Raw genomic sequence first — 13779 nt, 5'->3', positions numbered from 1 at the left:
ATCACAAGAGTGTCACCACTACCTTCAACATAGAACTTAAGTACTAAAACCTAAAACACTTTTTTTTTTGTCTGCAATCGCTTTACACAGTTTCCGTAAGACTTGCCTTTTTTTTCCATTTGAGTATATACCCTCATCTTTTGTATTAATAAAATCATTTGAACCACTGAAAGAGCAAACAAAATATTTGATACCCAAAGGGTTAATAGCAAATCATCTTTGATATCAATTGAAATATGTACGGTAAGGAGGATTTATACTATGGCTTCTAAAAAGGGGAAAAACACATGCCCACCATCAGAGCTTTATAAAGTCCCGTAATGTGCAGATGGGAAGATATAAACAGCTCAGAATCGACCTATACATCATGATGCTCTTCGGCATGTGTGTATTGTCAAGACGTTTCACAAATAATTGGATGTGAAATTTCGCAGAGGCAGCCATTGTCAATGAAAGGTTCCCTAGTGTAAACTGGCCCTGCTTTCTAGTCATCAAAAATATTTAGGAGAGCGTCGTCTCTGAGCGAAAACCTTTTTTTTTTTTTTTATGAATCAGCTGCAATCATATCTGAGATCATTTAACCACTTCCCTGCCAGTCACTTTTCCCATAAGCATAGAACCTCAGCTGCTAAATTTAAAACATATCCTCTCCTGACCTGCTGATTAAACTCAAACTCATCTTGCTGTTATTATTTTTCCCCTTCCTAAAAACCCCTTTAAATTCTCTGACATTTATGTGGCATGATAATACCCAGATACAAATTTCAAGTGAGCTGTTCTCATAACTTTTTTTTCCACAAGGATACCGTTTAAGGACAGCTGTGTAATTTAAGGGGAAAAAAATGTATCCCATCAAAACAAGGATATGATAAAAGCTTTGGCATAATGCTAAAAGATATCACTTACGTCAAAGATGGCAGAGAATGTTTTTACTGCAACATACCGTGGGAGAGGCTGGAAATGGTCGTAGGGCATTATCTCCTTAAAGCCGTCACTGTGAATATATATATATTTGTATATATAAAAAGCAAACTTTTAGTTAATATATTCGTATAAAGGGAATCATACATGGTTATAACACATAGCTAAGCAATGATAGTTTTTATAGACAATGTTATATGCATTATTTTCATTATGTTCCATACTGGCAATTTTGGCAACCAGGCATGCAAGAAGGAAGGTATATTTAAGCCGCCTGAAAGGGGTAGTAATTACAACATTGTTTTTTTGGGTCACTGTTACATTGCACAAAGCTATAACGTGATACACAAGATACATGAACTTCCATAGTGTAACACAGCTGGGAATGAACTTGCTATATAGTATATTTAGTACACTAGGACAATTTACAAATGGACCGCTTCCTCAGAGAAGGTAATCACATAAGTCATAGGTAGAGTTGTCACCTATCGGTGGTAAAATGTTTTCAGGGGACAGTAACAACCATATGAAGCCAAAAGTTGGAGTATTTTAAATGTGTATTTTAAATAAGTTACTCCTAGTTTTCTAGTCCGAGTTTTCTATTTCTCCAACTTGCTGTAGAACCTTAAAATTGCCTGCTTACATCACACTCTCACATTCCTACTGTATGAAAACCTGCCCTTACCCGTACTTTTACCCGTACTTTGTCAACCTATTTATTACAAACCGCTATCTGTCAACAGACAGGAAAAGTATGGCTTAAATGACACATAGAGTTGGGTGGAGAAACTGACACTAAAATCACGTGTCTCTAAGTATCTCAAAAGAAGATGGATAGCACTCGGACTATTGCAAATAGACACAGAAATACAGCATTCTCCTTCATCACAGAGAGGAGAAACAGCAGGCGAGTGCAGACATCTGATTACTTAAATAAAGTAAAATTCAGTATGAGTTCTAATGAGTGGGATTATAATTTGGTTTGACTAAGCAGCCATGCGTGTTTCCCTGCAGACAACAATATCCAGACAAGGGTGGTCTTAATTCGTTGCTTTTAGAAATCCCATGTAAGTATGAGTTGTTTATTACATTTTCTCAGGTTATCCCCATGTGTCGTAAGTATATACAGAGAAGTGCTTTGCAGGGATTTAAGGAAATGGGTCATTTACATACAGGAAGTAGAAATAGTCAGAAAGAGTGCGGCTTTTGCTACAGCTGTGCTGGTCCTGGCTTCCTATGACTTTTCATAGTATTTGGTAAAATAACAACCTGAACATCCTCCTGCAGTATACTGTATTTGCATTTTCTATAGCTTTCTGTGTAAGGGGAAATGTGTCATACGGCTTTAACTCGCTTGTCTATTGTTACGCCACACATATAGCACAATAAATATATTTCTTTCCGTACCTGGAGGGACAGGGATCCATGTTACATTCCTTTAGCTTAGGTTTCGGCTTCTTGTTCTCAGGATAATAATGGCAGTAATGGTCAGGGACAGTGCGGTTTAACCGAATGTCGATACACTCAGCCGAGTTCAGCTGATATCCTGAATAAAATATACAATGGATGACACTAAAACTACAGATCACTGGTATAGAGATATATGAACATTTTTTGAAAAAAGAATTTCAGCATGTCGTCGTATCCCAGCCATGTTGCTGCTAGGGCACAATATGTAAACTAACTCAATTTTAATTGTTTAGATGCAAAAAGTAGTTTATTTGCCATTTGCCCACATTCTGAAAACTCTTCTAGCGAAATCACGCTATTTCTTTTGGAATACTGGTGCCCACAACTATCCACTGATACTGTTAACTTTTTGTCTGTACCAAGTTATGACTTAATGGCAACGTTGTGTTCATGAATCACCTTCATGGTCATAGATTCATTATAGTCCCTTCAACGCTTTCGGAATTGCTAGGAGGACTCGGTCACTCCCAATGACGTTAACGGAGGTTTCTGCACGACCAGCTTGCATGAATTACCCTTGATGAATCCACCCCACACAAACTATCAAGGGGAAGCATGGGGTGGAACTGTAAAACTATTTTTCACAGCATTTAACCAACAGCTTCCCCAAATACTTTCAAAGTAGAACAAAAAAACAAACTAGATGAATGGATACTGTTAGTTTTATAAAACCTCTTTTAGCTGTCATTTTACGGAATACTTTAATTACTCACCCCCTCCACATGTTACTGTACATGGAAAGAAGTCCGTCTGTCTCCATTGGTGACTAATGGGTTGGTAGAAAAAGAATTGCACCACACTGTCTTTGGGGGCGACATACCTGGTCTGGAGAGATTGCGGCAGGTTATTGCGCATAACCAAACCCACTTTCACACCAATTAAGACATGCTCTACATATACGTATCTATTTCAAATGTTTTTACACAGTGTCAAAATCCCAATTTTCCCTCAACCAATCAAATATGACTAAAGTATTCAAGTAACTATACTGCTCTTTAGTATATTATTACAGTAACACAACCCAAGTCTTAAAATTATCACAATGTATATTTTTATAGTATATTTTATGGGCAAAGCATTCCCTTACTGAACATCAAAAGAACTCTGTAAGTCTACCGTGATGCAGGTAATAAAATGCATTTGTTAAAAAAAAAAAAAAAAAAAGAAAACTGTAAATTACAAAACGTGACACACACAAAGGGATACTATAATAGGGCACACAGTGGAACCACAGTTCTTTTCTAGATGTAATGAAACATTCAATTATGCATCGAGTTTCTGAGGATCATGTACATTAATCCAGACACGTTTGCCCAATCCATAATCTGTGCGCACTAGCCACTCTCTATTTGCTTTAGATGTATTTTTAATGTTTCAAGGCCTCCCCTGCTTTGACGCTTTCTTTAACCTTCTGATGTACGTGCAGACAGTATGTGTTGGTGTATAGCAATGACTGCTGGTCATCCAAAGGGTTAAGCAGAATTCTGGAAACAGGACTGCAAAATTCAACCTTACTGCGCCACAAACTCCAATATCCAAAATTAGCCTAAATTTGATGCATATTACCGAAAATAGAACTTGGTTCAATCTAAGCAGTAAACCATCAAAATACATTTACTGTTCTTCTTGGTTAGTTTGCCAGCAGTCAGAAGAATGCTGACCTTGAACTCATGAAGTTAAATTTTCAGTTCATGGGTTTGGTAATCACAACACATAAAGGTTAATATTTTAACTCTTTATTCGTCATCTAATTGTGTTCTATAATTCAGAGTGTTCATGAGGTACGCAATTATGGGAGCAGGTGTTCAGCAGCTGCTGATGATATACTATTTGCTTGCCCCTGGTTCAAGGTCTTAAGAATTTGTTTTGTGGGTACACAGGATGATCAGCCAGCTCCCAAGCTACCTTCTGTATTAGGTGAAAATTGAATTTGACAACAAAGAACTCAATATGTGTTTATCTTTGCATAATAAGGAATTGAAACAGAGCTTGCCAAGGTAGTTATGGCCGCTTTGCCTTAAAGCAATGAATATGTGGGAAATAATTTTTGGGTTATGTCATGAGTCTGACCTATTTTTTGTATATAATTGGTATATAATTATAACAATTTCCTTAATCCAGTAACAGCATATTCCACCACACAAGTGGGATCCATATCCTGGGCTTGTGATGTGTACGGTTTGGTTGAAGTTATGAGGAGCCTACGGGGAAAGTTGGCTACAGATGGGCTGAAGTAAACACATACATGCATACACACTCTGTAATACAGATGCATAATGTTTAATCTGCGAGAGATGTTTTGTGGAAAAAGAAGTAATAACGGATATAGAGGAGAGGTAAATAGCAGCACTCATTCTACTGCCTAAACGTGCTAATTCTGGCATTTATTGTGTTATGCTGATGATGCTGATCCCACTAAAGTGTTTAGTTACTTAAGGCTACGTTGGTATAGTCCTAAATCTAAACTTTTCAAGATATTCACTAACAGGGACAACTTAATTACTGTGGGGTAAATATACAAGGGCGCCTCACTACCCAGCAAGTCCTATAACGGCAGGAAAACCATGCCACATTTTGTGCTACAGGTTTTGTGTGAGTTTTAATTGTGAGAGATAAGTCCCCACTGATATCAATCTGAACAGAACAGTGGGGAACTCATGGGAGTTAGGAGAAGTCCACCAAAGAGTAAATTCACGAAGCATACGCTCTGGCCAAAGTAAGTAAGATTAATTACAACAATAATGAGCTGAGCACAGGGGGCCGGGTGACCCCCTTGATCACTTACACAGGGGCCCGCTGCTTAGCTCTGCATCAAATGACCCTGCTACGTTCATGCTTCCCCTGGGCAGTAATTGTTTGCACAGTTTGTGAGCAACCCAGACATAAGCAGTGGGCCCCTGCGGAAGCCTGAGAGCAGCACAGAGAAATGTGCAGTTCAGGTAAGGGAGTGGGAGAGGGTGTATGGATGAGTATGTGTGATTGAGTGAATGCATGAGTATCTGTGAATGAGGGAATGCATGAGTATCTTAATAAGGGAATGCATATCTGAATGAGGGAATGGATATTTGTGAATGAGTGAATGAATATGTGTGTGATAGCATTCTTGTATGTGGGGGGACAAAGGGAGGCTGTTTGGGGGCAAAGGTGCCACAGGGAGGCTGTTTGGTGTGCTGAAAAAATATTAAAGAGGAAAATAATAAAAGTAAATGTAAACTATGTTATTGTATTACCTTGATTATAAAATCTGCTCGCAGTGGACCTGGTATTTTTAATATTTCTCTCTCTGAACCCTTCTGGAATTCAACAGTTGTATTTTCTATGACGTAGCTTCCAGCTGAACTGAAGCTGTGCTCCCCAGTTTCACCCTGCAAGGTTTTTGATTCAATAACTGCAAAGAGATAGCAAGGATTAATTCATACGCAAAACCTAGAGGCATGTTTCAGCGGTATCAGTTTTGACCAGGATTCATCTAGGCTACGAGCAACAACCCTTTCTATTATTATTATTTTGTGTTTTGTAACCTGCAATTCCATATATGGCCAAACATATTAAAGTACTTATGGAATATTACCACCACTATTATGCTCATCTCTATGTCCTGTATTCTCTTTCTAATCCATCCAGTCACTGTCCATTCTTCATGTTGCCTTCTTTTTTTGTGTTACCTACATTTTAGGCTTGACCCCCAAGGCCCCTGTAACAGGTTCTTCTGGCACAAAGTTTATATTTTCATAAATGAAATACATTATATTCGGTTGTAACATTAGACAGCTTGCACGCATGTACCTTTTTTTTAATTTTTTTTTTATCTTAACTGTCGGGTTCCTCTCTAGACGCAGAAATAAGTCAGTCTGGATGAGACAACTGCTACGTAATGCGTTCAAGGAAAGGTTTACTTGTGTCTGAATCTAAATTCTTACATTATATATTTCTCGGGGGAAGACACTTCTCTGGTTTCTGCAGACACCAGTGTTTTGCCTGCAGCCGAATATGCCTACAATGGATCGGGGGCTTAGCTAATGGATTCCAGTTACACCAGTCTGCACAGTGTGAGTGTGTGACTAACGTGCAAGAAGTACAGTATACCTCAGGCAGAGACAGGGTTAATGTTTTGACTAGTCTGCACAATTGATGAACGTTTGTCGTATGTCATTCACTACTCCCATATTTCCTAGTAAAAACCTGTGATGATGTTTCGCTTTCCATCTTGCTCCTTCTACCTTAGACTTAATTAATCACCCAATCAAAACTTGTAATAGAAACAAGATGATTAATGGCTGCCTCTAACAAAGAAGACTATATGCCAATGGCACAAGCCATTAGTCACAGAAAGTTTTCCTTATTTCCAGTGCTTTTTCTTTTTAATTAACAAAGAAGCATATATCTAAAGTAGATTTAAGACATTTCAGATGTATAGAATGCTTACAAAAACATGTTGGTTTATTTTTATCATTTAACAAAATGTAAAGTGAGTGAATTTAAAAAAAAAAAATCAAATCAATATTTGGTGTGTGCCTTCAAAATAGCATGGTGCCAAAATAGGTGCCATTGCATGCAGCTTTTAAGGAACTTAAGAGGTACGCTGTTCCGATCATCTTGGAGAACTAACCACAGTTCTCCTGTGGATTCTCTCTCCATGTAATCCCAGTCAGACTTGATGATGTTGGCTCTGTGGGGGCCATGCCATTACTTCCAGGACTTTTTGTTCTCCTTTACACTGAAGATCATTCTTAATGACTTTGGCTGAATGTTTGGGGTTATTGTAATACTGCAGAATAAATTTGGAGCAATCAGATGCCTCCATGGTGGTGTTCCATGATGCATAAGTATCTGCTTGGACTTCTCAGCATTAAGGAGACCATTAAATGTGACCATGCTTCACTATTGCCACTGTTGTACAAGTCTTCAGCCCTCTGGCGAACAAACTGCCTTTTGCTACAACCAAATTAAAATTTTGACTGATCTGTCCAGAGCACCTGCTGCTGAAATTTTTCTGAACCCCAGTTCCTGTGTTTTTGTGAATAGTTGAAACACTTGGCCGCAAGTCTTTCATGAAGACAACTTCTGACCAGACTTCTCTAGTAGATCAATGGACCCGGTTCCCACTGTTTTCTGACAATGCAGAGCTGATGTCACTGCTGGACATCTTCCAACTGCAAAGGAGAGTAAGCATGATGTGTCTTTAATCTGATGCAATAACTTTCCTTGGCCGACCACTGTGTCTATGGTCCTCAACATTGCCCGTTTCTTTTGCTTCTTCAACAGAAAATCTGGAAACCCCTGTCTGCCTTGAAATTTCTGCTTGGGGAGACCTTTCTGATGTAGTATAACCTTGTGTCTTGTTGCTGTGCTCAGTCTTGCCATGGTGTATGACTTTTGACATTAAACTGTCTTCAGCAACCTCAGCTTGTTAGTGGATTTTGTGTTTCTTCACCACGTTTTATTCCTTCTACACAACTGTTTCCATTAATGATTGTGTTTCAACCTACATTTTCAATTGATGATCATTACCACTTGTTTGGTATAATTGTTTAAAAATACACTTAATTATATGCCTACAAAGTCCCTGACTTTATGCAACTGTACCAAGAAGAACTGACACCATTTTGAAGGCACACTAAATCAATGGTCACACTAAATATTGATTTGATTTTTCTTCTGTTCCCTCACTTTGCATTTTGTTAAATGATAAAAATAAACTTTTAACATGTCTATGCTTGAAAGCATTCACATTTTACTGCACACCTGCCTTTATAAATTGTACCTATGAAATCAGTTCTGTCTGCCCCATTTGCTAAAAAAGTCCTTTATGAACTGGATGTTCTTAGGAGCTATAACAGAGGTCAAAAGACTACAGTGAGCTCAACAAAAATATAATTAATGCTATGTAAAATTACAGTGGTGTAACAGGGCAATATTCTGTCGCCATCATCATGTCGGTCATCTCAGTACAGAGGCCAATTTCAATCTTTTTACCTTGCTTTATTAACTCTCCACTGACTCGCATGCCCTCCGTTACACACACACACGAACACTAAACTCGACACAACTTTGCACACAATACTGACTTCCTATAGCTAGCTTTGTATAAGTTCATATGAAGCAGGGTATACTTGCAGCATTCCCACATGTCTTTTGAAGCTTACTGATGTGCCTGTAATCATGGGTGATTGCAGACACCAAGTTTAGTGAATGCACATTTGAGACTTCAAGTTGTTACAAGTGAAAAATATATGAAGCCCACACAACATAAGATGTAGCGGGGTAAATTAAGGGGGTAGCACAGGCATTGAACACTAATCTGCAACCACCAGATTAGTCCAGAGACCTAGGGTTCCCATAGAAATCTTGTGGTGCTGCCTCTACTGCAAGGGATTCTGGGTAGGCAAATACAAACAAGGTTAACAATCATCACCTTTTTGCCTCTATAGCCACTTTATACACGAATGCCTTGGAACAAATGTCCGCTGTACTACACAGAGCTCCGGACAGATGGGAGGTTGATGGGAGGCTGGATACTGGCTTATTGCTTAGAGCAACACGTGAAGCACACACAACATTAGTTGTGGTGGGATAAAGATGATGGAGAACCCACCCATTAAGGGGGTAGCAGAGGCATTGGTAAACATTAATCTGTGTAACCTTTCTGCGCAGAGATGACACCCAGTTTAGCTGCTAGAGGAACCTGCAATGCATTTCCCTGGGAAAACTCCCCTCACATAACCTAATACTTAAATTGCATTTTCTTTCATCTTACTTGAAATTCAGTGCACAGGAGTTTTTGTAATTCTCTTAACGTTTTAATACACAAAAGAGAATAACCTTCTGAATATAGGACCCATTAATTTTTGTACATTTTTCCATCATCCCAAGATCAGAGCTGTGGAAAACATCAATAGATGTAATATTCTTTGCAGATTTGTAGACATTAAATATGTTAAACTGGTCTATGCAGCCACTTAAGCTTTAAAAATCTTCTCTCCTTTATTCAGCGGTCAATTTGTATAATGTAAATTAAGTGTATAAGCAGTTAATAAGTACCTATAGTCACTTGCAATAGATAAGCAAAAAGCCTACATGATTATATTTACAACAAAGCCAATTAAATTGTTATCATGCTAAAATCAAACTTCTCATGGCGGTTTTGGATTAATTGTAGTTCTCTTCTAGGTCAATTATGGGACATCATATCAGGTTCCATGAGATTGAATCCTTGAGACAATGGAGTTTACCCGTGTTTCTGAGATGCAGGTAAAAACCAACCTCACTATATGCTATGATAGAGCGTCCTTTGTGTATTTATCTTACAAGAAAACCCAAGACAAGTTGAAAATAAAGTAACACCAAGAAGTAAGGTTTAAAGTCTTACGGTAGACAGAAAAAAAACAGGCAAACTAGATGTAAATCTGCCACAAGATTCAATAATATCATATTTTGATATTAATTTCAAAAGTCAATCAAGTTGGTCTTTTTTGGCCCTTCTACAGGGGGGGTTTGCTATTCACAATGCATAAGTTAAAAAGTGAGATGAAATACAATTCAGTTTTTGCAAATAACCACTTCTCCATTAATTGTGTTTTTTGTTTGAAACATTTTGATTGTCAGTTCTCTGGCACTAATACATAATTGGTTCAGTTGGCAATATGGTTCTTTAAGGTGCTATAAAACAATGTATAATAATACATGGAATGTACTTTAAACATGTCTCTAAAGCGAAGGTGCCTTATGAGGTTGGCTGCAAGGGGGTACAAACATGTACTAATCTCAAACACATCTTCATATAAACACAGTTGGCTGAAAAGTAGTTAAAAGAGTTCATACAAACGTGTGCTGGCCCCTTTACTGTGATTCTCACGCTGCGGCTCCCATGAGGCACAGCTATTACTGTTTCTTCTCCTGTGGAAAAATAAAAAGGTTACACTGATCAAAACAGATGTTGCGGTATCGTGTGACTTTAGCACTGCTATGGGCAATGTGACTAAATTAAAAAGCAGGTGAAGTACAACTAAATTTGATTTTATTCCAAAGTTTTAAAAAAATAATACAAAAAGGCCTCCTATGAGTTCTTGGAGGGAGGCATTCTGTAGGAATGTATAATTTTACATAGGTGAGGATAATGGGTTTTATCGTATTGGTTTTTCTGCATGGATGGGACCCTATGTTTACATTCCTTGTACCCTACTGGATAAAATTCTGTTTGGATCCATTACTTGATGGATACATCACATCACAGAATACATCACATCACATCACAATCTACTTAATTTACCTATATTGTATAATGCAATCATTACTTAGCACACCAATCTGACATTTAAATTCTAAAATGACGTTAACTCCTCATTCAATAACACAATAAGCCTCAAAATACATTTAATGACTTTTAGAGGGTAATGTAGCATGGCCACAAATGGACAAGATCTTACAAGACTTGGTGGAAAAAGCTTAAAAGTGGGCAGAGCCAGTACGTACCCCCAGCCACTTTCCTATACGGTTATTCCAAAATAAAGTATTTGGAAAGTGGCTATGACTGCTTTGTCGGCACATATTACTTTGAGATGAACATATTATAGAAGTAAGTATGTACAAGATGACATTGACATCTGGAATTAAACAGCTTTATAATTTCGAACCTAGCCGTTGAAGAGCAGCTTGGCAGAAAATGAAAGAGGAAGCTGAAATGCATGCCCACTCATAACTATTTCTTCTATAGTTCCTTCTATCTATTAAACATGTATTTATTAGAGATGGTATTTATGTTCAGATACACTTCCAGACTTTACGTGGGAACTTCTTTAATATTATAAACACGATTCGAGTGAAACGAGACTCCTCTAAATTTCCCTTATGTTATTCTGCACTTGTAACTGTCAGCAATGTTAAGGAAGTTATTCATTGGAGTCTTTCAGTTCTCCCATTTTCCCATTTCCTGCCTTATAGTAAAACTCCCTGTAACATATACTAATTGGAAAATACACAGGAAAATGTAATTTAACACGGACTGACTTATCTAATTATGAATCAGACAGGAACAGGTTATAAACAATTTAAGACACTTTGGTTATCTTACATGTATACACGTACAATCAGTTATTGTTACTGAATAGGTCAAGTTTTATGTGTTACATTTCCACATCAGCTAAAGTAGAAGATTTTATATAATATATATATTGAACTTTTCTTTAACTTTGATTTGTTCACCTCATTCCTCAATTTACTATTTTGCCATTTACATCAGTTATACATATGCTCTACACAACATTCATTTGCCACATCAACTAAGCAGAAAAAACAAAGTTCCAAGTGACTGGACCTTTAGTTGCAAGAACTAGCGCTGAATCTTAGCTATCAAATTATGCTTACATTTTTACTACTGCCATAAACAGACAATGAGTAACTGTTTATTAAAGTAACAGAATAATCAAGATGTATATGCAACATGTCATATCTGTAAACTCTATTGTAAGGTTCAGAAAAAAACAATAAAAAAAAAAAAAAAAAACATCGCAAGACATGTGAATTTGACAACGTGACAAAAAAACTGACCTCCAGGTTTATAAAACTATGGCAACCAGTAAAATATACTTGAAGAGGGAAGACTTTTACAGCCCGGCTGAGCTCATAAACCATTTTGAAAAGTAAACAGCTTACTTGCTTCAGTAAACACCTTCACACAAACATGGAATTTATATTATATCTGAAAACTATCACTGGAGACATGTTCCATTCCGGGAACCCCTTTACACTGTCAGGCTTTTAGAATTATCTGCTTTTAGTAAAAGACGAACATTGACACTGACCATATGCACCTCTTTTATTAATGGAACGATTCCATAGTAATACGTATGTCAAGGCAGGGATGCTTTCTTAAAATAATTTAAACCATCTCAATGTAACTATCAACTGACTGAAAGTTCTAGATCAATTGCTTCCAAACACAAAATCCCAATACTAAAACCTCCAAATATACAGATGCCTACCAGAATATCGCAACATTTTACAGCTTTACTACACGGGCAGGTAGAATAATGTCATCCAAAATGGAAGAACAGAGCAGCAGACACCAATATGATTAAAGTGCACTTCTCTTTAAAGGTAAAAAGGCACATGTGGCAAAGGCTACACGTCATCAGATTCTTCTGTGGGGTCTTAATGAACTGTAAAACAGTGTGTCCCGCTGTGATTTCCATGGACCTCACAGTGTTACCCATCTTTCGCTGTTGCATATATTGGACGTTAGTATAAATCAAAGGTTCTAAAAATTCAACGAACTGGATCATTTTGTTAGGAGGACCCTGTCTCTTTCTTTACTTTGATACAGCATATTTGGACTGAGTTGAATTGCTTGTGCTGTTATCATGAGGATGTTAAATCAGCAATGTTGTTGCTACAACAACATCATACCAACATATCACACAAAGCAATGTTTCTTATTCTTAGATTTGCACACAACTACAACAGGATCAACAGACCCTGTCCTGGTGTGTGTGTGTGTGTGTGTGTGTGTGTGTGTATGGGTGTCGGTGTGGCAGAGCCTGTCCTGGTGTGTGTATTTGGTCATCTGTTTCCTGACACTTTACTTACTGTAGGAATAAATTGAACTATTTATTTTTTTCATATCCAGAGATAAAACACCCTCCTGAATTTGTCACTTTAGAGGCCAAAACTTTCTAAGCCCAGAAATCAGTGAGAGGAAAAGTAAATGTTTTGTGTTATTTATAGGGCTGAAACAACTAATCGATAAAATCGATAATAATCGATTATGAAAATCGTTGTCAACGAATTTCATCATCGATTAATCGGATCGATTTTTATCGATTATAAAAAGAGGTTTTTTTCAGAGCAAATGCTCTGAAAAACTCCTCTCTTTATATAATCCGACCTCAAACAGAGATCGGATTATAACACCGGAATCCAGATCCCCCGCAACGCTGCAGGGGACCTGGATTCTCCTCACTGTCGGCCGGTCTCTCACTTCCGTCTCTCTCCCCCCTCCCATAGACCCCTCTGACTCCTCCCCCCTCCCATACGTCACTCTGCCTCTCTACCCGGCACCGTTACTGAAGGCACTTTCATTGCAGCTTCATAGAAGCCTCAGTGTAAGTGAAGGTGAGTAACGGAGTCTGTCTGTGCGATGCAGACCCCCACCGGCTGACAGAGAATCATCCTCTCTGATAGCCGGTGAGTGTCTGCATCGCACAGACAGACTCCGTTACTGCCCTTCACTTACACTGTGGCTTCTATGAAGCTGCAATGAAAGTGCCTTCAGTAACGGAGCCGGGTAGAGAGGCAGAGCGGTGTATGGGAGGGGGGAGGAGTCAGAGGGGTGTATGGGAGCCACCCTCCAATACACCACTCTGGCTCCTCCCCCTCTCATACGCCACTCTG

The 13779-nt window shown here is 38.2% G+C and overlaps 1 protein-coding gene and 1 long non-coding RNA gene across 3 annotated transcripts in view; one reads left to right on the top strand and one right to left on the bottom strand.

The window, feature by feature from the left end:
- ADAMTSL3 (ADAMTS like 3) overlaps positions 1 to 13779 on the bottom strand; it is a 192766-nt gene that overhangs the window by 40652 nt on the left and 138335 nt on the right. For both annotated transcript variants that reach the window (XM_053465435.1, XM_053465436.1), the window contains exons 8-12: positions 10213 to 10287; positions 5622 to 5779; positions 3105 to 3216; positions 2329 to 2467; positions 944 to 994 (exon numbers count right to left, since the gene is read on the bottom strand). In XM_053465435.1, the coding sequence (XP_053321410.1) occupies positions 944 to 994; positions 2329 to 2467; positions 3105 to 3216; positions 5622 to 5779; positions 10213 to 10287 (535 nt within the window). The remainder of the gene's footprint in view (positions 1 to 943; positions 995 to 2328; positions 2468 to 3104; positions 3217 to 5621; positions 5780 to 10212; positions 10288 to 13779) is intronic.
- Positions 1755 to 13779, top strand: part of LOC128492755 (uncharacterized) — a 41588-nt gene continuing 29563 nt past the window's right edge. Inside the window, exons 1-2 of the long non-coding RNA XR_008354134.1 lie at positions 1755 to 1988; positions 9562 to 9642. This is a non-coding gene — a long non-coding RNA (uncharacterized LOC128492755). The remainder of the gene's footprint in view (positions 1989 to 9561; positions 9643 to 13779) is intronic.

Source organism: Spea bombifrons, chromosome 4 (genome assembly GCF_027358695.1).
Source record: "Spea bombifrons isolate aSpeBom1 chromosome 4, aSpeBom1.2.pri, whole genome shotgun sequence".
NCBI classification, from domain to species: Eukaryota; Metazoa; Chordata; class Amphibia; order Anura; family Pelobatidae; genus Spea; species Spea bombifrons.
The sequence above is the reverse complement of the archived record's forward strand: the minus strand, read 5'-3'. Positions and strand labels throughout refer to the sequence as shown.